Source organism: Hemiscyllium ocellatum, chromosome 6 (genome assembly GCF_020745735.1).
Source record: "Hemiscyllium ocellatum isolate sHemOce1 chromosome 6, sHemOce1.pat.X.cur, whole genome shotgun sequence".
NCBI classification, from domain to species: Eukaryota; Metazoa; Chordata; class Chondrichthyes; order Orectolobiformes; family Hemiscylliidae; genus Hemiscyllium; species Hemiscyllium ocellatum.
In genome coordinates, this window is record NC_083406.1 from 12,916,722 (window position 1) to 12,943,161 (window position 26,440).

General features: G+C 42.6%; 1 protein-coding gene across 1 annotated transcript in view; it reads left to right on the forward strand.

Moving 5' to 3' along the window:
- Positions 1 to 2,014: 2,014 nt before the first annotated feature.
- The window catches only part of LOC132816637 (palmitoyl-protein thioesterase ABHD10, mitochondrial-like), a 29,923-nt gene continuing 5,497 nt past the window's right edge, over positions 2,015 to 26,440 (forward strand). Inside the window, exons 1-3 of the mRNA XM_060826460.1 lie at positions 2,015 to 2,112; positions 11,231 to 11,411; positions 18,238 to 18,349. Coding sequence (XP_060682443.1) covers positions 2,031 to 2,112; positions 11,231 to 11,411; positions 18,238 to 18,349 — 375 coding nt within the window. The 5' untranslated portion in view covers positions 2,015 to 2,030. The remainder of the gene's footprint in view (positions 2,113 to 11,230; positions 11,412 to 18,237; positions 18,350 to 26,440) is intronic.

Below are 26,440 nucleotides of genomic sequence, written 5' to 3' on the forward strand. Positions count from 1 at the left end.
TCTGCAGTCCTCACCTTCTCTTCTTTGGATTAACCGTTCAGTGTGAAAACTACTGGGCCATCACCTTCCCATTTCAGCTGTTCAAAAGATAGCTCACTACTAAAATCTTCTCAAAGACAATTAGGGATGGTAATAAATACTAGCCTAGCCAGTTACACGCACATCCAGTGAATGAATTAATTCAAGTTCCCCAGTAAGTGAGCCCATTGTTATTACATTCTCTCAATTTGACTTAAGTCAGCCTGTTTCAGCCAACTTTGACTGAAAATGTTCAGGTTCAGATCAGCTCTCACCAGCTGTGACATCAGTTCAAAGTTGGCACCTTACCACAAACCAGAATTTAAACCAGACATTATGATGCTAGGCAGACAGTCTATTAAAAGTGGCATTAACTAAAGAAGCTTTTTCAAAATTTGTGCAGTACAAGCAGTGTGTGGCTATGGTTTCAAGTGAATAGCATATTATTTTTGTCAAAGTCAGATATCAGTGTATCTAGGTAAAATCAGGCTCACTGCCTTTATTCCTGATGAAGGGCTTTTGCCAAAACATCGATTTCGCTGCACTTTGGATGCTGCCTGAACTGTTGTGCTCTTCCAGCACCACTAATCCAGATATCAGTGTATCTATCCTACAGTCATTCAGTGAGTTATTGCAATTCTATCACTTATAATACATATATTTTACATATACAGTTGTCAGAAAGTTAGCATTAATTGTTAACAGAATCAAAACATAAAATGCTGGAGAAACTCTTCAGGTGTGACAGCATGAGGTTAATGGTTCTGGATCAGTGGTGCTGGAAGAGCACAGCAGTTCAGGCAGCATCCAACGAGCAGCAAAATCGACATTTCCAGCAAAAGCCCTTCATCGAAGTTAATGTTCGAGTCCGACATGACTCTGCTTCAGAACTTTGAGAGCTTCTCCAGCGTGTTCTCTTTTTATCTCAGATGCAGGATTTGCAGTGCAGACGTAATTTTCGAAATTGAAACCATGTTGTTTGATGTGATGTATTTATCATTAAGTGTACCTAAGTACAGTGAAAACCTTTGTGTGCGAGCACTGCAGACTGACCATCGTAAGCAAGGACATACAGATCACCAGCCCGGCCCCGGGTAAATGTATGGGCTGAACTCACAGACCAAGTCCGACAAGTGACCACGACAGCACTCACTCACTCTATCAGCCTGTGCATCTTTCTGGGGTCTGCTCCACCTTCCTCCATGATGGCCCCAGCGCCTTGAGGCCGTCTCCATGGAGACCGCCGCCTGCACCACGTGGGCCTGCCGGTCACGTGCCGCTAGGGTCAAAGGGCGATCGCCTGTCATTACTGTGGTTTTGTACAAAATAAACAGAAACTGAGGTGCGTTCTGCCTCATTAATCCTCCAGAGACAGAAACAGAGTTAATGTTTCCAGTCGTGACCAGAAACATTAACTTTATTTCTCTCTTTGCTGAGTCTTTCCAACTCTTTCTGTTTGAGTTTCTGATTTCCAGCATGCGCAGTTCTTTCTTTATTTTTGTTTATTTTGATTGCACTGCCCCGCCCCTCACTTTAATATTCAGAAATAGCCCCGCCCCTCATTTATATTCGCTAGATTCCCCGCCCATTTATTAACATACAAGGGAACCCCACCGTTATGAATATTCATGATACCGCGCCCCCCCGGTGACGTGTCCCCGCCACCGCTTGAAGTACCCACGTGCCCCCCCCGCTTGACCATACACAACTGGCCCCTCCCCGATAATGAGCGCAACGTCCCGCCCCCTGCGTGTCACGTTTCACAAGTGGCCGACTGATGACGAAACCCGATGGGCCGCCTCCTGTGTGACGCGAGTTGACGTCCTCCTGAGGACGAAAGTCGGAGGCCCCGCCCTCGTGAGAACGATTCACAAGTGGCTCCACTTTCTTCATGACGATGCTCAGAGGTCACGCCCTCTCGATTATGACCGGTGGTTCCGTGGCGACACGCAGGGGGCTCCGCCCACTAGCTCATGAATATTCAGTGACTCCCTCTCGCTTCTCTCGGTGTCATGGCCGCGGCTGCCCCATGGCGGTTGCTCACTGTGGGAAGAGGCGCCTTATGGCGGCCGATAGCCTGGTCTCCTGTTGTGGGTGAGTTGATGACGGTTCCTGGGGTCGGGCTCCCGGTGCTAATCCGGCTGTGGGAGGGAACAGGATTGGTTTGAGGTCTGAGCAAGGGGGTGTGGAGGGTGAGGGTGAGGGTGAGGGGGTGTGGAGGGTGAGGGGGTGTGGAGGGTGAGGGTGAGGGGGTGTGGAGGGTGAGGGTGAGGGGGTGTGGAGGGTGAGGGTGAGGGGGTGTGGAGGGTGAGGGTGAGGGGGTGTGGAGGGGGAGGGTGAGGGTGAGGGTGAGGGTGAGGGTGAGGGAGTGAGAGGGTGAGAGGGAGAGGGTAGGGGGGAGGTGAGGTGAGGGTGAGGGTAGGGGTGAGGTGAGGTGGGGGGGAAGGGGGAGGTGGGAGGTTGGGGATGGGGTGGGGGGGAGGAGAAGGTGTGTCCATCCAGTGAGAGGGGGTGGGGGAGGTAGCTGAGAGTGTGAGGGGAGGATGGAGATGGGATTAATGGCGATAGGTCAGAGAGGAGAGTGGAGTGGATAGGTGGGAAGGAAGATGGACAGGTGGGGCAGTTTCATGAGGACAGTGCTGAGCTGGAAGGTTGGAACTGTGATGAGATGGGGGGGAGAGGGGAGATGAGGAAACTGGTGAAATCCACATTGCAAACACATTGGATCAGAGTCCCAAGGCAGAGGATGTGGTGTTGGAGATGGCCCAGGACATGCATGTCCTTGGTGGAGTTGGAAGGGGAGTAGAAGTGTTTAGGCATGGGGTAGTGGGGTTGGTTAGTGCTGAGCATAGTCAGGGCCATATTAGTCACTGGAGTGCCATGAGGGGCTGACATCCTGTCTGTATCTTTCCATATTTTAGCCAAGTGTCAATATCAATGTTTTGTGAAAAGATGCACTCTGTGAGCCCTGCTGCCTTTGTCACAAAGTCTTGTGTTGCTCCCCTTGTTCATTATGCAACTAGACTCTATGCCAATATCTGGTTGAATCTGGTGCTTATTGTGATGGTAGTGCCACCTCTGTCAGCACCTTCTACTGCTCACACTGTGCACCATTTTAAACACTGGATGCCAGGAACTAGCTTTGGAAGTCTATTGTGACATGATTTTTTTCGAAGTAAATGGCCAAGCATCGGATGTTGGCACCTTGCTTTGTGGACATTCTGGTAGAGAAGGATGACTGTCCTCTTTCCTCAGGTGTTGTACCATATAAGCAGAGTGGGAACAGCAGTCTGGGTCAGAATGGCCTAGAGCAATGCTGCAAGGTTGGTAGTCACTCCTGTGCTCTGCAAGAGAAAGTGACAAAAAAAACTGTAGATGCTGGAATCCAAGGTAGATGAGCAGGAGGTTGGTAGAACAAAGCAAGCCAGGCAGCATCAGGAGCTGAGGAGGTCAATGTTTCAGGTGTAACCCTTTTTCAGGACCTGAAATGTTGACTTCTCCACCTCCTGATGCTGCCTGGCTTGCTGTGTTCTTCCAGCCTCTTATCTGAAATAGTAAGTGACACTATCTTCTCTCTGTTACCTTAGGTTTATTTTAAGTCAGCTATTGCACACCTCCCACAAAGGCTAATGGTCTAATTGCCACTATTATAGATAGCATCTTACTTTAGCGGCTCCCGACCCCATCACCCTCCTAAACTATGAAGATTTAGATTAGATTTACAGCGTGGAAACAGGCCCTTCGGCCCAACAAGTCCACACCGACCCGCCGAAGCGAAACCCACCCGTACCCCTACATTTACCCCTTACCTAACACTATGGGCAATTTAGCATGGCCAATTCACCTGACCCGCACATCTTTGGACTGTGGGAGGAAACCGGAGCACCCGGAGGAAACCCACGCTGACACGGGGAGAACGTGCAAACTCCACACAGCCAGTCGCCTGAGTCGGGAATTGAATCCGGGTCTCAGGCGCTGTGAGGCAGCAGTGCTAAGTTTGGGAGAAGATTTGTAGCTCGGGTGCTCGTTGTTGTGGTTCTGTTCGCCGAGCTGGGAATTTGTGTTGCAGACGTTTCGTCCCCTGTCTAGGTGACACCCTCAGTGCTTGGGAGCCTCCTGTGAAGCGCTTCTGTGATCTTTCCTCCGGCATTTGTAGTGGTTAGAATCTGCCACTTCCGGTTGTTAGTTCCAGCTGAGCGCTGCAGTGGCCAATATATTGGGTCCAGGTCGATGTGCTTATTGATTGAATCTGTGGATGAGTGCCATGCCTCTAGGAATTCCCTGGCTGTTCTCTGTTTGGCTTGTCCTATAATAGTAGTATAGTGCCAGTCGAATTCATGTTGCTTGTCATCCACGTGTGTGTGCTACTAAGGATAGCTGGTCGTGTCGTTTCGTGGCTAGTTGGTGTTCATGGGTGCGGATCGTTAGCTGTCTTCCTGTTTGTCCTATGTAGTGTTTTGTGCAGTCCTTGCATGGGATTTTGTACATGGTTTTGCTCATGCTGGGTATCGGGTCCTTCGTTCTGGTGAGTTGTTATCTGAGAGTGGCTGTTGGTTTGTGTGCTGTTATGAGTCCTAGTGGTCGCAGTAGTCTGGCTGTCAGTTCGGAAATGCTCCTGATGTATGGTAGTGTAGCTAGTCCTTTGGGTTGCGGCATGTCCTCGTTCCGTTGTCTTTCCCTTAGGCATCTGTTGATGAAATTGCGCGGGTATCCGTTTTTGGCGAATACATTGTAGAAGTGTTCTTCTTCCTCTTTTTGCAGTTCTGGTGTGCTGCAGTGTGTTGTGGCCCTTTTAAATAGTGTCTTGATGCAACTTCGTATGTGTGTGTTGGGGTGGTTGCTTTCATAGTTCAGGACTTGGTCTGTGTGTGTGGCTTTCCTGTATACCTTCGTGCTGAATTCTCCATTCAGTGTTCTCTGTACCATCACGTCTAGGAATGGGAGTTGGTTGTCCTTTTCTTCTTCTCTCGTGAATCGGATTCCTGTGAGTGTGGCGTTGATGATCCGGTGTGCGTTCTCTATTTCTGTGTTTTTAATGATTACAAAGGTGTCATCCACATATCTGACCCAGAGTTTGGGTTGAATTTGCAGTAAGACTGTTTGTTCTAATATTTGCATTACTGCTTCTGCTATGAGTCCAGAGATGGGTGAGCCCATGGATGTGCCGTTGATTTGTTCGTATATTTGGTTGTTGAATGTGAAGTGTGTTGTGAGGCACAGGTCCAGTAGTTTAAGTATGCCTTTTTTTTTGATAGGTTCAACGTCCTGTTGTCTGTTCTGTATGTCCAGCAGGTTGGCTATTGTCTCTCTGGCTAGGGTTTTGTCGGTAGAGGTGAACAGTGCCGTTACATCGAATGAGACCATGGTTTCTTCCTTGTCTATGAGTATATTTCTGATGATGTCCAAGAATTCCTGTGTTGATTGTATAGTGTCTGGATCCGCTGATCAGGTGGTTCAGTTTCTGCTGTAGTTCTTTAGCCAGTTTGTGTGATGGTGTCCCTGGTAGTGATACTATGGGTCTGAGTGAGATGTTTGGTTTGTGCACTTTAGGTAGTCCATAGAATCTGGGGGTGTTGTTGCTTTCAGGTTTCATTCTTTGTAGGTCAAACCTTGTTATCTATCTGTCTTTTTTTTTGTAGATTCCTCAGTGTGTTGTTTATCCTATTGGTGAGCTGTGGTGTGGGGTCAAACTCCCTCTTTTGGTAGGTGTTGGTGTCTGCAAGTAGTTGTTGTGCTTTTTGGATGTACTCTGCTTTGTCCAGGATGACCATCATTCTGCCTTTGTCTGCTAGTAGTATGATTTATGTTCTTATCGTTTCTTAATGATTTTAGTGCTTCCCTCTCCTTGGTGTTGAAGTTGTGTTTGTATTTTCCTTGTTATCAGAGGTACGATACTTTGTCTCACTGTTTGTTGTGTCCTTCTGTCAGTCCATTGTTTCTGAGTGTGCATTCTAGCACTGGTAGGAAGTCTGCTGTCTTGGCGTCCCTGTGGTTGTAGTTGAGTCCCTTGGCCAGTATTGTTCTTTCCGTGTCTGTGAGCTGTCTGTGGGATAGGTTTCTAACCCAGGTGTGTGTTGTGGTGTCCTCTTTGTTGTGTGTTAGTTTGGCCATTGTTTCTTTTCGTGACTTTTTTTTGTGGTGTGTGGTGCTGTTCTGTCCTATGGTGACGGCCTGTTCTATGGTCCGGGTCCATTCCTGATTGGTTTTTGAAATTAACAATTTTTGGCGTGCAATTTCTTACCTGTATTTGTGAAGTCTGTTGTGAGCATCTGTAATCATTACCCAGATCATCCTGAATCCGTTCTGTCTGGCTGTGTCCCTGGCTTGTGGATTGTTGACTGGTGGTCTGTATCTGACACATTAGATTAGATTACTTACAGTGTGGAAACAGGCCCTTTGGCCCAACAAGTCCACACCGACCCGCCGAAGCGCAACCCACCCATACCCCTACATATACCCCTTACCTAACACTACGGGCAATTTAGCATGGCCAATTCACCTGACCCGCACATCTTTGGACTGTGGGAGGAAACCGGAGCACCCGGAGGAAACCCACGCAGACACGGGGAGAACGTGCAAACTCCACACAGTCAGTCGCCTGAGGTGGGAATTGAACCCAGGTCCCTGGCGCTGTGAGGCAGCAGTGCTAACCACTGTGCCACCGTGCCGCCCATGATGGAAGGGTTCGATTCTTTCGGCATTCATGCAGGACCCAGAGTTGTTCGTATGTGGCGCTTAGGCAGTTGGCACAGGATTCCCACTTCCTGGATTGGCTTAGCGTCTCTTGCCCGTAGGTGTTCAAAGTTTGGGAGAAGATTTGTAGCTTGGGTGCTCGTTGTGGTTCTGTTCGTCGAGCTGGGAATTTGTGTTGCAGACGTTTCGTCCCCTGTCTAGGTGACATCCTCAGTGCTTGGGACCCTCCTGTGAAGCACTTCTGTGATCTTTCCTCCGGCATTTGTAGTGGTTTGAATCTGCCGCTTCCGGTTGTCAGTTCCGCAGATGACAAGCAACATGAATTCGACTGGGACAATGCTACTATTATAGGACAAGCCAAACAGAGAACAGCCAGGGGATTCCTAGAGGCATGACACTCATCCACAGATTCAATCGATAAGCACATCGACCTGGACCCAATATACTGACCACTGCAGCGGACAGCTGGAACTGACAACCTTAAGCGGCAGATTCAAACCACTACAAATGCCGGAGGAATGATGACAGGAGGCTCCCAAGCACTGAGGATGTCACCTAGACAGGGGACGAAACGTCTGCAACACAAATTCTCAGCTCGGCGAACAGAACCACAATATTTCCTGACCCATTTGCTCATTTGAACATCAGTAACAGCTCTTTTTTGTATATCCTGCCCTGGATATCTCATTTAAGACCTAATTCCTTATAATATGGTCAGGTGGTTGAGTGACTGACATTCATCTCCTTACCCCACATAAGCAGAATATAATTGAGTCAGTGGAAGAAAGTCAAGACTGCCAGTATACCTGGCACAGATCTCTAATATGTGGTAACATTGATCGCAGGTGAAATGGACCTTAATCTCGTGAACCATTTTCTACCCATGAATTTATCTAGGTCATAAAATGATGTTAAAAGTTTCAGTTTAAAGGGCCTTTACAGGGAAAAGAGATGAAATGATGAGATTTTGCACAATTTGGATTGGTAATATCCTTGATTATTTTTTGTGTGATGAGGTCTGGGAGATGCCATGCAGATTCTCAATTAAAGCTTGGAATGAGCCAGTCACACAAATGTTAAACATCAATCATTGGGATGGGATCAATGATTCTGCTTCAAATGATATCTGTTCTCCTCTGGGATCTTAGGACATCGAATGTGTTGATACACTGTGCTTATGTCATTTGGAGAAAATAACAGTTTAGCTGTATGTTCTTGGCCTTTTCATCCACCTCTACATCCTAAGGGGTACTTCTGTTGCTTTTTCATGCATCCACTAGGAGGTATTAAGGTGCACTTCTGAGTGAGTTTCAAGCTCTGGCTAAAAGTTAAGACTTTTTTTTGCTTTTAAGTCTTGTTAAAGCTGTGCAGTGGGGCACACTGAGATGGGAATAATGATTTGTTTGATTTGGATTAATGGCATCAATAACTGAGCTGACAGAGCAGACAAGCAGGTTGACACCATCAGAGCTATCATGGTGGCTGGGGAACCAACAGAATCAAAGTCTGAAAGGTTAGAGAAAGCATTATGAAGAACTAACACTAGTGCTTTTTCTTTTGTGTGGTGAGGGCGATCCGAATAAAATCAGGGAGAGGGTTGATATTAAATAAGGAGATAAGGAAGAATTCAAATGGTGCTTTATCAGTGATTAAAGATCCATAGGACCCCTGGAAGATAACCAAAACTTATGCTCGGAGAGTGAAGGATGGGATTAAGAAGAACGGGAGAGTGGTGAACTCTGAGGATAGCTGCCTAGTAGAATTGAGGTGTACGTTTTAATCAGAGGAAGAGTGGACGAAGAACATTTTGGGAAAGAAGTTGGCATTTGAAAACAATAAACTGATTTTGAATAATACATGATGGAAGAAAAAGGGTAAGCTGCAAAAGTGGGGTGAGGGGACTGGTGGTGAGGTATAGTGATAACATAAAGTAGTGAAGGCTTTTTAACAAAACCAGATTTGTGGGCATCGATTTTTAACTTTGGACGTGGCTCAGCTTTCATATCAAGGTTGACTGGGTTGTGACGTCACATAGCCAAGATCACTGCTTTTACCTCACGTTCCAAATGTTTCCATGAAGAAAAATATCAATGAAAGATGTTAGTCAGGCCAGGTCCAAAGACATCAGCCATGGAAATTTCCACTAGTTTCATTTAACTTAGATGAACCTCCCAGAACTGGGGTTTCTTGTAGGTTAGCCAATTCCCCGTGGTTAATGGTGAAAGACTTGTGTGGAATCTACAAAATTCCAAACCTGGGCAGTACAAATATATTTGCAGCTTCAGCTAGTATTTGTGTTCATCTGGATTGTGGCTTGGTACAGTAGTGAAGAATGATACTCTTAACAGTTTCCTCCCTCCCTCAAAGGATCTGTTTCTGTGCTGTATGATTCTGTGGCTCCCTTATCTGTCCAAGTAATGTAGGCAACTTCATATATCATATTCTTCTTGGACATTTGGTGAGTGGAGGAAGGTGTGCAGGGCACATCAGCAGTGTTGAGGGTGTTTTGGAGATGTGTGGGGAATGCCAATGATGATTCATTGAGGTGAGTGGAATTTTTGATTCTCCTTCAAGATGTCAGAATATGGATTTCTAGTCCTGTAAAATTGACCATAATTTACATGCTTGAGTAACCTATGAAATATGAATGTTGACTGCCACCATAGTACTCTTTCTCTGGTTTTGAGGTAGTAATTGCTATCATTTCTAATATGACTTGTTCATCAAAACACTTATCCAACAGAATTTTAATTCATGTCGATGATAAATTGCCATTCTCTCAACATTTTAATGTATTCTTCTGCTTTATCTGAATTTACACTGAAAATGATGATGTAGTTGCACATGTTTATTATTGTTTATACTTCATAAGCCTTGTTGCTTTGCTTCAAGCATTTCTGTGCTGTAATGAGCAAGATTGGCTGACAGAGAGTTTTGTTAACCAGCCAATTTTCATTAACTGCCAACCAGGTAATTCTGCAAATACTCAAGGTTGCCCTGTAGATGTCAAGACCAGAGTCCTAAGGTTATGAAGGATTTTTTTTTCCCTTGGAATCTGCAGCTTTTTGATTCATGTGTCACTGAGCAGCTAAGGACATAATTTAGTCTGACCTTTCAGTGCAATAATGAAGTCTGTATTGTCAGTTTCTGGTTTCAGATGGGACATAATACCAAGCTTCCATCTTTTGGCAGTTGTTGATACAACACTGACCCATTACCATTACTGGGAAAAGTGAGAGTAGCATTGTCATGATCTTTACCTATAGCAAGTCCTACAGCCATGGTAATAGATCACTTCCTTGCATGGTCTTCTCATTGCCTTGCGGTTTCCTTGCTCTTGTACTTCATAATGTCTATTCAATTTAACCCATCGTCCCAAACCTGATCTCTTCCCCGTGGTTTACTTTAAAGCCTTCTGTATTCGCTCCCTCCCTTCAGTCTGATTGGCTCAGCAGCCTACCTGCTTGTTTCCTTATTGCTAGATGCTGAAGGTAATGCCAGATTCAATGGCACTTTGGAGTAGAGGAAATTTACATGTTAGAACCCACTAAATTTTTATTAGAGCTTTCCTGATTCTATATTATGCACTGTCCATTGTCAGCTGACTGTTCCTTCTTCTTTTACACACAGGCTTAGGTTTTACAATGGTTAGTCACCTGTTGGAAGGGGGAAAGTATGTAGTAGAAGTTGGAGATGAGCACTCTAAGAACAATGTGAAAAAGTGAAAGAAAGACAGGGAGAAGTGAAACTTAGGTGCAAACAAAACTCAGTAAAAAGGAGACGTTATGGGCGGCACCGTGGCACAATGGTTAGCACTGCTGCCTCACAGCGCCTGAGACCCAGGTTCAATTCCCGACTCAGGCGACTGACTGTGTGGAGTTTGCACGTTCTCCCCGTGTCTGCGTGGGTTTCCTCCGGGTGCTCCGGTTTCCTCCCACAGTCCAAAGATGTGCAGGTCAGGTGAATTGGCCATGCTAAATTGCCCGTAGTGTTAGGTAGGGGTAAATGTAGGGGTATGGGTGGGTTGCGCTTCAGCGGGTCAGTGTGGACTTGTTGGGCCGAAGGGCCTGTTTCCACACTGTAAGTCTAATCTAATCTAATCTAATCTAATCTAATCTAATCTAATCTAATCTAATTGTAAGTCTAATCTAAACATAAAGGGAAAAATGTATTTCGAATGTCATATGCTATCAGGTAACAAATGTGCAAAATTCTCCATTGATGGGGAAGGCTGTTTTTGTAAGAGTTATCGAACATATGAAATTCCCTAAAGCCCTCTTCAAATAGCTCGATGAGTGAGTGCATCGGAGAGACCCCCAGGTGACCCTCCCCTCCTAGCTAAATACCTACCAGAGCTGGAGTGAGTTCACCCTCAATATTTTCCTACCTGTTAGTGGGGACCCCCGAACTTCCAGTTGAATTCAACCCTACGTTGCTTATCAATGTATTTCAGTAGACTTTTATTTAACCACTGCAAAGATTGACTGCCAATGTTGATCCATGTTTTTTGGTGTTCTAGGCTGCTGTAAGAAATCAACCAAATACCTAGCTCGTCCAGGTCAACCTAAATTAGCATATAAGAGGCTAAAAGGTAGAAGCCCGGGAGTCATTTTCCTGCCTGGATTTGCCTCTACTATGAAGGCACAGAAAGGAGTGGAACTTGAGGATTTCTGCAGATCACTTGGGCATTCATTTATAAGGTCTGTATGGAAAAAGTTACAGTTGAATCACATTGTAGGTTGTTTTTCTGAAGTGATATTTTGTTATATTAAATGTATTTTACAAATGAATGTTTGACCAATCTCCAATTTACTGTTCAGGTATGATATAGTTTCCCCACAAGGATTCATCTTTTCACTGTTGCAATGATTTAAATTAGAACTAATGTCTCATGTGAAATAAAGTCAATGTTGTACAATATAGTTGTGATTTCATTTGTAATTTATTTTCTCAACTCAACTGTGTTCCAGGACAGTGGAAAGGCAGCAAGCTGTGAGTTGTTCCATTTTTCATTTCTGAACAATTTGAGATTTTCTTTTCCAATCCCGGTCCAAAAAAATCATTTGATAGTTATTGAAATTAAATATATACAAGGCAATTTCCTGCATATGTCTAAAGTATTTTCTTCTTTTGTTCAGGATAGTGAGTGATTTTAGTAATGGAAATGCTGTTGAATGTGAAAGGGTGATGGTCAGATTATCTCCCTTGTTTGAGGTCATTATCTGACCAGTGTAATTATTTTATTTGTCACTTACCAGCCTAAACTTGAATGTTGTACCAGGTCATGCTTGTGTATCTGAGGATTTGCATGTTCTGTGAATCTTGGACATTGGGTAATCATCAGCAACCATTCTGCTTCTAATTTAATGATGGAATGAATGTTGTTGCTCAAGCAACTGAAGATGATTAGGCCTAAGACACCACCCTGAGGACTTCCTGAGCAATCTCCTGAGAATGAAGTGATTAATTTCCAACAACCCAGCCATCCTCCTTTGTCTTGGATATTCTCCAACCACCTGAGAGCTTTCTTTTTTGTGATTCTCATTAACTTTGGCTGTTTAATGCCACCATTGGTCAAATGCTGCCTTGACATGTTTCTCGCTCTCACTCTCTCTCCTTCTCCCAGTCTGTATGGAGCAGGCCAAATCAGGAGGAGAGTAACCCAGGCTGAACATCAGGAAACAGGCTTTTGATGTGTAAATAAGACCATAAGGCACAGGAACAGAAATTAGGCCATTCAGCCCATTGAGACTGTACTGCCATTTAATCATGGCTGATAGGTTTTTCACCCCAATTTTCCCACTTTCTCTTCGTAATGTTTAATCTCCTTCTCAATCAAGAACTTCCCTATCTTTTTTAAATATACTCAGTGACCTGGCATTCACAACCTTCTATAGCAATGAATTCCACAGGTTAACCACTCTAGCTAAAGATGTTTCTCCTTATTTTCAATCTAAAGGTCTTAACTTTACTGTAAAGCTGTACCTCTAACGGTCCTTGACTCTCCTGCAAATGGAAACATTGGGAAAATGTCCACTCTGTCCAGTTTGCTCAGTATTGTAAGTGATGGTCAGATTCCACCACCCGCGCCCCCCCCCCCCCCTGCGCCTCATCCTTCTAAACTCCATTGACTACAGTCCCAGATTCCTCATATGTTAAGCATTTCATTTCTGGGATCATTCTCGTGAACATCTTCTGGACGCATTCTAGGGCCAATACATCCTTCCTGAGGTATTTGGCCCAAAATTGCTCACAATACTCCTAAAAGTAGTCTGACCAGAGCTGTATAAAACCTCAGAAATATATTCCTGTATTTATATTCTAGTCCTCTTGAGATAAATGACAACATTGTATTTGCCTTCCTGACTATGGACTCAACCTGTAAATTTACTTTAAAAGAAACCTGGACTAGGGCGCCAAAGTATCTTTGCTCTTAAGACTTCAGAATTTTCTTCTCATTTAGAAAATAGTCCATGCCTCTCCTTCTACCAAAGTCTGTGATCTCACACTTTGCCACATTTGTATTTCATCTGCCACTTCTTTGTGCACTGTCCTAACCTGTCTAAATCCTTCTGCAGCCTCCCTTCCTCCTCAGTGCCACCTGCCCACCACCTATCTTTATGTCATCTGCAAACTTTGCTAGAATGCCCTCCGTTTCTTCGTAGAGATTGTTAATGTATGAAGTAAAAGGTTGTGGTCCCAACACTGACCCTTATGGAACACCACTAGTCACTGGCTTCCACCTTGAGGGATCATTTTATCCCCACTCTCTGCCCTCTCCCAGACAGCCAGTCTTCTATCCATGCTGTACCTTGCCTCTAACACTACAGGCACTTATTTTACTCAGCAGTCTTATCAAAAGCCTTCAGGAAATTCAGGGAGATAACATCCATTGGCTTTGCTTGATCTAACCTGCTCATTATCTCCGCAAAGAATTCTAACAGATTTGTCAGGCATTACCTCCCCATGATGAAACCATGTGGACTTGGTCCTATTTTAGTATCCACTTCCAAGTATTCTGAAATTTCATCTTCACAATGGACTCCCAAATCTTATGAATGACTGAGGCCATGTTAATCTGCCTATAATTTCCTGTATTTTGCATTGCTCCCTAAAACAGGGGGGTTACATTAGCGATTTTCCAGTTCTCTGAGACCCTCCCTAACTCTAGTGATACCTGAAAGATCTCTACTAAACCCTCCACTATCTTTTCAGCTATCTCCTTCAGAACTGAAGGATGTAGCCAATCTGGTCCGGGTGACATGTCCATATGTACAGCACGGAAACAGACCCTTCAGTCCAACTTGTCAATGCCAACCAGAGATCCCAACCTAATCTAGTCCCACCTGCCAGCACTGGCTTATATCTCTCAAAACCCTTCCTATTCATATACCCATCCAGATACCTTTTTAAATGCTGCAATTGGACAAGCCTCCACCACTTCCTGTGGCAGCTCATTCCACACATGCACCACCTTCTGCTTGAAAAAGTTGCCCCTTAGCTCTCTTTTATAATCTTCCCCTCTCACCCTAAATGTATGCCCTCTAGTTCTGGACTCTTCCACCCCAGGGAAAAGACCTTGTCTATTTACCCTATCCATACCCCTCATTATTTTATAAACCTCTACAAGGTCACCCCTCAGCCTCCAAAGCTCCAGGAAAACAGGCCTAGCCTATTCAACTTCTCCCTATAGCGCAAACCCTCCAACCCTGGCAACATCCCTGTAAATCTTGTCTGAACCATTTCAAGTTTCACAACATCCTTCTGATAAGGAGACCAGAATTGCATGCAATATTCCAACAGTGGCCTAACAAATGTCCTGTACAGCTGCAACATGACCTCCCAACTTCTGTACTCAATACTCTGAGAGAGAATGCCAAATGCCTCCTTGACTATCCTATCCACCTGTGACTACTTTCAAGGAGCTATGAACCTGCTCTCCAAGGTTTCTGAGCAACACTCCCTAGGAGACCTTACCATTAAGTGTATAAGTCCTGCTAAGATTTGCTTTCCCAAAATGCAGCAGTTCGCATTTATCTCCATCTGCCACTCCTCAGCCCATTGAGTCATCTGATCAAGATTCTGTTGTAATCCGAGGTAACCTTCTTCACTGTCCACTGTACCTCCCAATTTTGGTGTCATCTGCAAACTTACTAACTAAGCTCACATCCAAATCATTTATATAAATGACGAAAAGTACTGGACCCAGCATCGATCCTTGTGGCATTCCACTGGTAACAACACTCCATTCTGAAAAACAATCTTCCACCATCACCCTCTGTCTTTTACCTTTGAGCCAGTTCAAATGCCTGACTGAATTCCATATAGATTACACCTGTCACTCTGCCCTCATCAATCCTCTTTGTTGCTTCAAAAAAACTCAATCTTTGTGAGGCATGATTTTCCACGCACAAAGCCATGTTGACTATCCCAAACAGTCATCGAGTCATAGAGATGTACAGCATGGAAACAGACCCTTCGGCCAATCCGTCCATGCCGACCAGATATCCCAACCCAATCGAGTCCCACCTATCAGCCCCCAGCCCATATCCCTCCAAACCCTTCCTATTCATATACCCATCCAAATGCCTCTTAAATGTTGCAATTGTACCAGCCTCTACCACCTCCGCTGGCAGCTTATTCCATACACGTACCATTCTCTCTGTGAAAACGTTGCCCCTTAGGTCTCTTTTATATCTTACCCCTCTTACCCTAAACCTATGCCCTCTAGTTCTGGACTCCCCGACCCCAGGGAAAAGACTTTGTCTATTTATCCTATCCATACCCCTCATAATTTTGTAAACCCCCTATAAGGTGTTAGGATGGAGCTACCGTCCCTGTATTCGTTTGAAGGAGAGAGACACTGGATCTGATTCAAAATATAAGCTTTTACTGAGAGAGAGACGTACGCAATACAGTGAGATATTTACTGCTCACTGGAGAAAGCGCCTTCTGAAATCTTTTCAAAAACCCCTGTTTGATATATTGTTTGCTAAGCTAACGCTACGTAATCGCTCACACACATGATCTCTCACAGACAAAGGCCTCCTGTGAACAGGCCTTGGCCTTGGCAGGTATCCACGAGATGGTCTGTCTTGTAAACAAGGTTTCCGAGTAAAGGCTGCCATTGTATTGGTCTGACCTTGGTAGTCCAGCTGCACAGGCGGTTTCGGTAAACAGTCCAAACAGCAGTTCCGCAGCACCCCCCGATTTCCCAAGCAGCAACTACAGGTCTACCCTCCCTCGGCGTATAGATATACATCCCAACAAAGGTCACCCCTCAGCCTCCGATGTGCCAGGGCAAACAGCCCCAGCCTGTTCAGCCTCTCCCTATAGCTTAAATCCTCCAACCCTGGCAACATCCTTATAAATCTTTTCTGAACAGTTTCTAGTTTCACAACATCTTTCCGATAGGAAGGAGACCAGAATTGCACGCAATATTCCAACAGTGGCCTGACCAATGTCCTGTACAGCTGCTACATGACCTCCCAACTCTGGTACTCAATACTCTGACCAATAAAGGAAAGCATACCAAACATAGCTGAGCAATTTTCTAGTGTCTGATAGATACTAAAAGAGAAGATAGTATAGGCAATAAGAGGGACTGAAATAGAAAGCAGATAGTATCGGCAATGGGGAGGAAAATAAACAGTGTAGGTTTTTTGTAATCACAATTGATGTCCCAGCAATTAGAAGACTCACTAACTACTAGAAGATGTGAACATCTGGTTAATAGGCTAATATAATCATGTGGATTAGTTCAAAAATGATTGGTTAGTAGAGTCATATACATTAGTTTGAACATGTTTGGATGATATGGTCATGTTTAGTAACTTGGAATATGACCTATGCAAATATGATTGGGTGGAGATAGGAATGAGTAAATGTGTAACCTTTTGGGAATTATTACCTGTAAGAGTAGTCAATGGAAGCTTGTCTGTAACAAATAGTATAAAATCCTAGTTCTGGCATTAAAATTTGAAGAGCAAGCCATTTTTGGATATGTGCATCTTCCATGCATGCTTGAATAAATGTTTTAATAAGGAAACCGAAATCTCATCTGGTCGATGCAAACAAAGTGTTAAACTCGCCCTTTCAGGGCCAGTATTGTCGTTATATTGGAACAGCTTAGAAAGGAGAGCATAAAGATCTGAAGCACACAACTTCACTACCATTGCCAGAATATTGTCAAGGCCCATAGTCTTCAGAAATAATAAAGCTGAAGGACTGGTTACTGTTGATGGGCTGAATGTGACCATGTGAATGTTGGGTACATTAGTGACCTGAGATTCAGTGCTATGTGGCCAAGGTGTTGAGTTTCCAGACTTAGTACAGTACTGGTGTTAAATTTCTTTAAGGGGAGTCAGAATTTACAGATACCTATAGGAATCCAATCTAGTACACAATGGCTGGAATCTTTATTAGGCTTAAATAAAAGCTGAAAAAGAATGGGTGCAGTCAATATTGAAGCAATGTCAGCAAGCTGACAAGGATAGGAGTAGATTAATTATGTTGGGAAGAAGAAAATGGAAAATAGGATTGTACACAAATCATGAGAGCTGTTTAACCAGGATATGATTAGGAAATGAAGTTTACCTCAGTACAACTAACAGAGATACATAAATGCTTTGATTAACATATTCTTGCATGCTATACACGTGGAAGTAAAATCTGATAAATGCATATACGCCCCTACATGTAACAGAAAACAGTAAAAGAGCATTAACAGAAGTACTTAAACATGGCCAAAATTAAGATTTATTGTCCAATTCATATAAATATGGTAGTGATCTAGCTAATAGAATAATACAAATCAATTAATGAATGATTTTTTTTTAAAAGCCTTCTCCCCTCTGTCATTTAAAGAGCAAAATACTGAGACTGCTGGAAATCTAAAAAGCAGAACATTCTGGATGGACTTAACAGAATTGACCCTGTTTGTGGAGAGAGGAAGAGAGTTGCTATCTCAGTCTGTGACCTTTCACCACAGTGTCTGATGAATGATTACAGACCTGAAATGTTATTTCTGTTTCTGTCTCCACAGTGCTGCCAGATCTGAATATTTCCAGCACTTTCTGTTTTATTCCTATCCTCTCTTAGCCTGTTGTCCAGCAGTTATCGGGTCTGAAATCTGCATACAGTGAATTTTGTTTCTGGTTCATTGGCTTCTAACAAGAAAATGTGACACTTATCCCCTTCTTTTGTGGGGCCCTGTTCAAACATTGATATAACAGGTAGGACTTATTTGACTTTATCTTGGTGAAACATTTTGGATTAATGTAAATTTTGAGTTCTGGTCTTTAAGAATTAAGCTGCTGTTACAGTTTAGAAATCAATAGTTAGTCAATGTTTTGGGGGAGTGAAGCAATTTATGAATTTTTTTTATTTCTCAGTTCGGCTTATCAGCCATGTGGCAGTAATTTTGGCATCTCTCTGGATATAATTTTCCATAAATTTGTCTTTAAAACTGATTTAAACTGTAAGTTTGTCTTGTGTTTCACAACATTTTGGTTTTGCCACTACAAGGTTTGATTATTCGGGATGTGGAGCTTCTGGAGGAACATTCAGTGAGAGTACAATAGGACAGTGGAAGAAGGATGTTTTGGCTGTGCTTGATGAACTCTCAGAAGGACCACAAGTAAGATTTTACGGCCAAACTATTGGGAACTATTGAATTTACTGGAAGGCAATGGTACATGGTGAGAATTACCATTGGCTGTAACTGTTAAAGGCAAGTGTTCATATTCCCAGTTGCAGTCTAATTGGGTATATAGAAGAAAGAAATATGGGTTAACTTATACTTTTTTGAGGTGATAACTAGCTAAACTGGAAAACAAATTGTCAGGAAAAATTGGCTGTCTGATAAATTGTTGTCATCACTCTAGTTCATAGATGAAGCATTTCTGTACCATAAGTTGGACAGATGTTCTTCTCAATTTTGAAAGTAGATCATTTGTAACTTGATGTCAAATTCAATCCCTCCCCAAGCTGCATTTTTTTGACCTACGTTTCTGTCCATAATACCTTTTCACCTTGTTTTAGAGTTTCAGAAGCAGATATAACAATCAATTCAGAGATGATAAAAGGATTAATGCCTCTGTCGCCTTCCTCCTAGTTTGTTAATGTTCAGTTAATCTAAAGTTTTCTTTGTTTTGAAGAAAGACAGACAGTTTTTTTTTCAATGACATAGCACTTCACGCAACCACCAGATGCCTCAAAGCACTTTACAACCAGGGAAGTACATCTGAGCTGTAGTCATGCTGTTGTAATCTCGGGCAACACAAGGGCCAAATGTGTACAGTAAACTCCCACAAACAAGAGTGTGATTCTGTCCAGATAATCTATTTTTGTGATATTGAAGAATTATTGGGCAGGACACAAGGGACAACTCCAGACAAGTTTTGATGAATGCTCATCGACCTGAAATGTTGGTCAGTACTGGACTGGAGTGTCAGTTTGATAATTTCTTCCAAGCTCTGACATAGGTCTTGTCTGAGGTGAGAATGCTATAAACAGATATGAATACATTGCATCCTAGGCAAAGTTCTATTTAGTATTCAACTGTCGTAACTGACATCTATTGGCTCATGTTTTAAATTTAAAGTTCTCATCATTGATTTTGATCTCCAAAGGTAAATTTAAAACACAATGTCTTTCATTTTCCAAATTATTGTGCATCCCTTAACACCCCTGGTACTTTCTGCATTTCTCAACTTACTATAAAAATAGTCACAATCTCATCACAAAACAATGAAATTTTCATTTATTTGCAATTGCATGTGGATTGTGCTTTTGATGTATACAGTGTTAGTAATTATTACTACTTGTCCTCTTAATCTGTACATTACTGTTAATAAAAGAACTAGATTAATATTAAAATCTAATGTAGGAGAAAAGAATTTGGAAAAAAATTTATTAAAAGGTTTGGTTCTGTATTGACTGTCCAAATTCCAGCTCATGTTCTATCCATGTTTCAAAGCAGAGACCATCATTTTTCAATCCAGACAAAGGAATTGGTGGAAGGTAGTGGTATTGTGCATGCTGTACCCTGTTAGCACTAGATTGTGGAATCGCCCTTTTATTATTATCTTCTGTTGCCCTTTTTGGACTTTTATATGAAGATTTTAGAAGCAATTTTCTTTGTTTTCAGATAATAGTTTTCCATGGATGAGATTGAGAGTACAGTATTTTGTTAATATCCATTGTTTGCTTTATTTGCCAAAAATGTTATTATAAATCTGAGAACAAGGTTCACTAATTACCACGTCGAGTAGGACTACACTAAAGAAATTAATGGTGTGTTTTCACTGAAAAATTCCCACCATTGACAGGTGATGCTTGCTTTGCACTAGCATTAAATGCGTATCATTTAACCTGTGCATTGAAGCATACGCTGCTAAAGTGAAGTGGAGTAAAATGCTTTTTTTCTTGGGCATTTAAGCTGTTTTGTTCAAGTATCACATCAGGTTCTGATTCCAGAATCAGGCTGCAATGCTAATTGCAATGCTCGTGATGTGCTGATTGACCTCCAGCTTGTCCTGTTCTGTGATTCTATCGGTGCAAACCAAAACCATATTCACTTCAAATAAAGCAAGTCCCACCATTTGTGTTCATCTCATTGCAAGATGGCACACTAAAGCTAACTTTAGGAAATCTGGACGGGAGGAGACTTGGAAATGGTGTCATAACATTGTTGTTCTTCTCCTTCCATTAGTTGAGTTCAGTTGAGAAGTTGGGATGTGCTGTGCTGCCAATGACAGTGCAGGGCATCTTAAAAATGAAGTGTTTTGGATTCAGACATAATTATGATTGATGGAATGGATATTGAGTTAATTGGTAGGAATAGCAATCAAGCAATATCTTATCCTGTTTTTCTCTTTATTCCTTTTTCTAGCATGTAACAATCCATATGAAAACAGTGCTTTAGAAATGCCAACAGAAATAAAGCTGCAATAAAGTAGTGCAGTCGTAGAACATTGCGGCGCAGTATAGGCCCTTCGGCCTTCAATGTTACGCATGTAAAGTTGGCAAATCAACTACTGTTGTAGGCAGTGCATTCCACGTCCCTACTGCTGAGTAAAGAAACTACCTCTGACATCTGTCCTATATCTATCACCCCTCAATTTAAAGCTTTGTCCCTCATGCTAGCCATCACCATCTGAGGAAAAAGGCTCCTGCTGTTCACCCGATCTAACTTCTGATTATCTTTTATGTCTCCATTAAGTCACCTTTCAACCTTCTCTCTAACAAAAACAGCCACAAGTCCCTCAGCCTTTCCTCGTAAGTCCTTCCCTCCATACCAGGGAACATTCTAGTAAATATCCTCTGAGCCCTTTCCAAAGCTTTCACATCCTTCTTATAATGCACTGACCAGAACTGTATGCAGTACTCTAAATGTGGCCGTACCAGAGTATTGTACAGCTGCAGCATGATCTCATGGTTCCAAAACTCAATCCCGCTATCAATAAAAGCTAACACACTGTATGCCACCTTTAACAACCCGATCAATCTGGGTGACAACTTTCAAGGATCTCTATGTACCTGTACACAGAGATCACTCTACTCGCCTACAATACCAAGAATCTTACCATTAGCCCAGTACTCTGTATTCCTGTTACTCCTTCCAAAATGAATCACCTCACACTCATCTGCATTAAACTCATTTACCACATCTTAGCCCAGCTCTGTAATTTATCTGTGTCTCTCTGTAACCTACAACATCCTTTGTCACTATCTGGAACTCTACTGACCTTTAATGTCATCTGCTAATTTACTTTTCCATCCTTCTACACCCTCATCCCGGTGATTTTTAAAAGTGACAAACAGCAATGGACCCAAAACAGATTCTTGCGGTACCCCATTAGTAACTGAAATCCAGGATGAATATTTCCCATCGACTGCTACCTCTGTCGTCTTTCAGCTCGCTAATTTCTGATCCAACCTGCTAAATCACCCTCAATCCCATGTCTCTGCATTTTGTGCAATAGCCTACCGTGGGAACCTTATCAAATGCCTTACTGAAAGCCATATACATCACGTCACCAGCTTTACCCTCATCCATCTGTTTGGTCAGCTTCTCAAAGAACTCCATAAGGATTGTGAGGCATGACCACATGCCTCACTTCATAAAACTGTTGACCATCCAGAATCAACTTATTTCTTCCTAGATGATTATAAATCCTATCTGTTATAACCCTTTCCAACAGTTTATCCACAACCAAAATAAGGCTCGCATTTCTATAATTTCCAGGGTTGTCTCTACTCCACTTCTTGAACAAGGGAGCAACATTTGTTCTCTTTCAGTCTTCTGGCACTATTCCTGTAGACAATGACATAAAGATCAAAGGCTCGGCAATCTCCACCCTAACCAGGGAATCTTAGGATAAATCCCATCCGGCGCAGGGGACTTAGTCATATTTGGTATATAATTATTTAAGTTTTGTCATTTTAAATCTAACACTTTTTTTGACAACACTGAATTTTATCGCACAGTGGTACAGGAATCTGCATAGTCGCAGACTGACAGAATTGCCCAGGCAACTGAAGTTCCTAATGGGCAATTTCCCCTAGAACTCTTGAGACCATCCATTTATATCTGAGAATTTGGAGTATTCCACTAGAGTGAAGTAAATAGTTACTCAGGGAAAGTTAGTCAGTAAGTACCTAGTCAAGCTCCTGTGTAATATTTAACCTCATTCTTAAATCCCACCACCCTCCCAACTGCTACTGTTGCCAAGTAAAATACCTTGACTTCCCCAGTTCCCTGTAGAACCTCTCCACTAAACTCAACATCGTCCTGGGAGTCTCCACCCTTCTGTAATGTTACTTGCGTCCTCTACAATGAAAACATGGAAAATATACATTCAGCACATCTGTCATTTCTTTACATTCCATTATTAATTCACCAGGCTTGATCTAAGGAGGATCAACCCTCACTTTAATTCCTCTTTTCTTTTTCAAATAGACACAACTCTTACCTTTTTAAAAAATAATCTTTCTAGCTAGCTACCTCTTGCATTCTAATTTCACTATCTTTTTATTGATCTATGAGTCCGTCTTTGTTTTGTATATTCTGTCCAATTATCTGACCTTCCCCTTGTTCTTTGGGATTATATACACTTTTTCTTTCAGTTTGATTATGTCTTAACTTCTTAAGTTACTACAGATGGTGTGTCCTTCCCTTATGTTCCAATGAAAGGGGAATTGGATATTTTTTGAGTATGCTGAAGTATCTCTACCAGCCTTTGCGTACCCTAATATCCCAGTTCACTTTAGCCAGTCCTTTGTTTTTGTTTAAAACCCCAGTTTGAGAAAGCCACTTCGGTGCTAAATGTGTTCAGATAGAGAGCCTTTAGTTTTGTCTTTGTTTTGATTTTAATAATCGCTCGCCTTATTCTTAGGTTTGGGCACCCTGTCCTTTACTATCATGTTCTGATCACTATTTCCCTTATTACTAACTTGCTCTGTTGCTTTATCTCCTCTATGTAATTTATGTTTGACCCTTCACCCCCTACTATTTAGTCTGTTGCCCTAGTTTTGCAACTCACCAATGCACTGATTTCGGTATGGTTCAGATGAAGACAGTACAGATGCCACTTTATCCTGTGCTGTTGCAAGTGTCACAGGAAGCAACCCATTTTTCCTACACCAATCCAATATTACATATCCATGCCAATTTGCATAAAGAATACATTGATGCAACTAATAGGTTGTGGTTCTGTTCGCCGAGCTGGAAGTTTTTGCTGCAAACGTTTCGTTCCCTGGCTAGGGAACATCATCAGTGCTATTGGAGCCTCCTGTGAAGCGCTGCTGTGATGTTTCTTCCAGTATTCATCCACAAACTCCATTAACAGACACATGGACCTGGACCCCACATACAAACTACTACAGCTGAAACTGACACCCGGAAGCGGCAAGAACAAACCACTATAAATACCGGAAGAAACATCACAGCAGCGCTTCACAGGAGGCTCCAATAGCACTGATGATGTTCCCTAGCCAGGGAACGAAACGTTTTGCAGCAAAAACTTCCAGCTCGGCGAACAGAACCACAACAACGGATACCCGAGCTACAAATCTTCAACCAGACTTTAAAGCAACTAATAGGGTATGGAGACCTTACCTGAGTGTGGTGGAGGGAGATTCAATCATGGCATTCAATAGGAAACTGTATGGCTATTTGAAAAGAAACAATATGTAGGATTATGTAGAGAAGACAAGAAAAGGAACTAATGGAGGTGTTCATATGGAGAGCCAGCATGAGCATGATGATTTGAATATTCTCCTCCTTCTAGATTGTAACAGTTCAGTGCATTCTCCTTGTGCCTCGGATAATAATGCTGAGACTGTTACTCTTGAAATTTTAACTTGCCACCAGCTATTCATACCTCCCAATAGAAAATCTTTCAAATTTTGTTGTCCCTGGTAGACCACAACCACTGTATCCTCATCCCTTTTACTGCGTGTTCCTCTCCAGCCCCTCTCGGGGGACTTGAACCTGACACCAGGCAGATTTCACAACTCAATACAAGATTTTACAGCTGCCAGTTGAGACCATTATGCATATTCCCCATCGTTATGTCCCCTAACAACCTTACATTCTGATAACTCTCTCTTTTTACTTGAATGGCTTCTATGCTCAGTTTGATCATCATCCCTGAAGCCCCTGCTTTTGTCTGTAGAGGCTTCAAGAACCTTGAACCTGTTAGAAAATTGCAAAGTCTGAGGCTCCTCAACTCGCACCTTCATTGATCGCCTAACTTATTTCACTTGCTCCTTTCCCTGACTATAAACCAAATCAGAAGACCCTATTCTAAAGGATCCAATTACCTCCTGGAATAAAGCTTACACACTCTAGGATATGTCACGGAATCTGAAACACAGCATCCAGTTCACTGACTCTGACTCTGAACTGAATTTCATGAAACTACAATAAATAATGTAAATGAATAAAACACACCACATTTGTCCTGGATCTCACTAGCATCTAAATGTGCTCACGTCCTACAGTTACAGCACATCACCAACCATGCTATTATTCTTATGTGGCAATGTTTGTTAATTTATTGCTTAGACTTTAAGTTACAATTAATTACCTATTACAGCCAATAAATTTTACAACCCCCTAGAAACTTTACCAATTGGCTCAGTGGTTAGCACTAGTGTCTCACAGCGCCAGGGACCCAGGTTTGATTCCATCCTCAGGTGACTGTGCAAACTCCACACAGACACATTCTCCCTGTGGACTGTGGGAGGAAACCGGAGCAATCCACAGACAAAGATGTGCAGATTAGGTAGGTTGACCATGCTGAATTGCTCATAGTGTGCAGGCTAGGGGGAATAGCCATGGGAAATGTAGGGTTACAGTGATAGAGAGGGGTTTGGGTCTGGGTGGGATGTTTTTCAGGGGGTTCATCTGAACTTGATGGACCAAATGCCCTGCTTCCATGTTGTAGGGATTCTATGAAAACCTACAATTACTAATAAACTACCTTTGTTTTGAAAGATAAATTAGCAAAATACTTTCCCACTAATCCTTCACCAGTTTCTCTAGTCTCAACTGGTGTAACGAATTCTCTCCACTGTACCTGGACTCTGTCATTCTCATGTTGTTTTAATATCTGCTGCATTCATACTATTTAGCGAATCCTCTGCACTGCTGTTGTTCACTGGTCACAGGACATTCTCATACGTTTGTTCCATTTACTGTCTCTTCATTGATGTTCCATTTGTGGTCTTCTAATTTATTTGGACTATTCCAGATATTAGGGAACTTTTGGAAAATCGCAAATACATCCATTACTTCTGCAGTCATGTCTTTTCAAGCCATCAGACCCTAGAGATTAGGATTTATTTGCTTTTGGTTCCTGTTCAGCTGTAACTTCACAGATTCCTTCTGCAAACTGAGCAATCATGAGCAACCAACTACTGCAGCCATGGAAGGAAATAAAAGCCGACACTATTTTCAAATCATTCAAGAAATGTGAAATTTTGAATGCATTGGATAGTACAGAGGACTGTTATCCATGGAATGACAGATGAAAAAGAAGCAGATGATGTGCTACCTCTAACTATGGACAGCAAAGATGAATAGGATCCCTATGACGATATCAATCATTCATCCTGATGATTAAGAAGCTTTATTCGGTGCTGAAGATATTGAACAGTGTGATTTTGCAGGATTTTAATGAATATTTGACATCTTTGATTTAAGATGAACCATGTAACACAGCTCTTTTATTTGTTTAAAGATCAATTGTGCTTCTGCTACTGATATGGTATTTTGGATTATAGCATGAATCTCAGCCCCTCAAAAGTATAAAGTTCATCAAAGAAAAGAACAACAACAGACTCATCTTCGTAAATGTCACAATAGAACGAAAAGCCAATAAAGAGCTGCAGACCAGCGTCTATAGGAAAGCCACATGAGCTGACCAGATACTCAACTACCGGAGCAGCCCACAAACTGAGCTGCATCAGGGCGTTATTTATACAAGCTACAACACTTGAGAGGCCTGGCATTCATACCAGAGCTCCCATTAACCAACATATCGATTTGGACCCCATTTCCAACCTCTTAGAAAAAGAACCAGAAGTGATATCAACCAACCCACACGTAGCAAGCGGGTCAGAACAGCACTTCATCGGAGGCTCACTGATGATGTTACCGAGCGTGGTGATGAAACATCTGAGAACAAATCTATCAGCTCAGCAAGCAAACTTACAATCT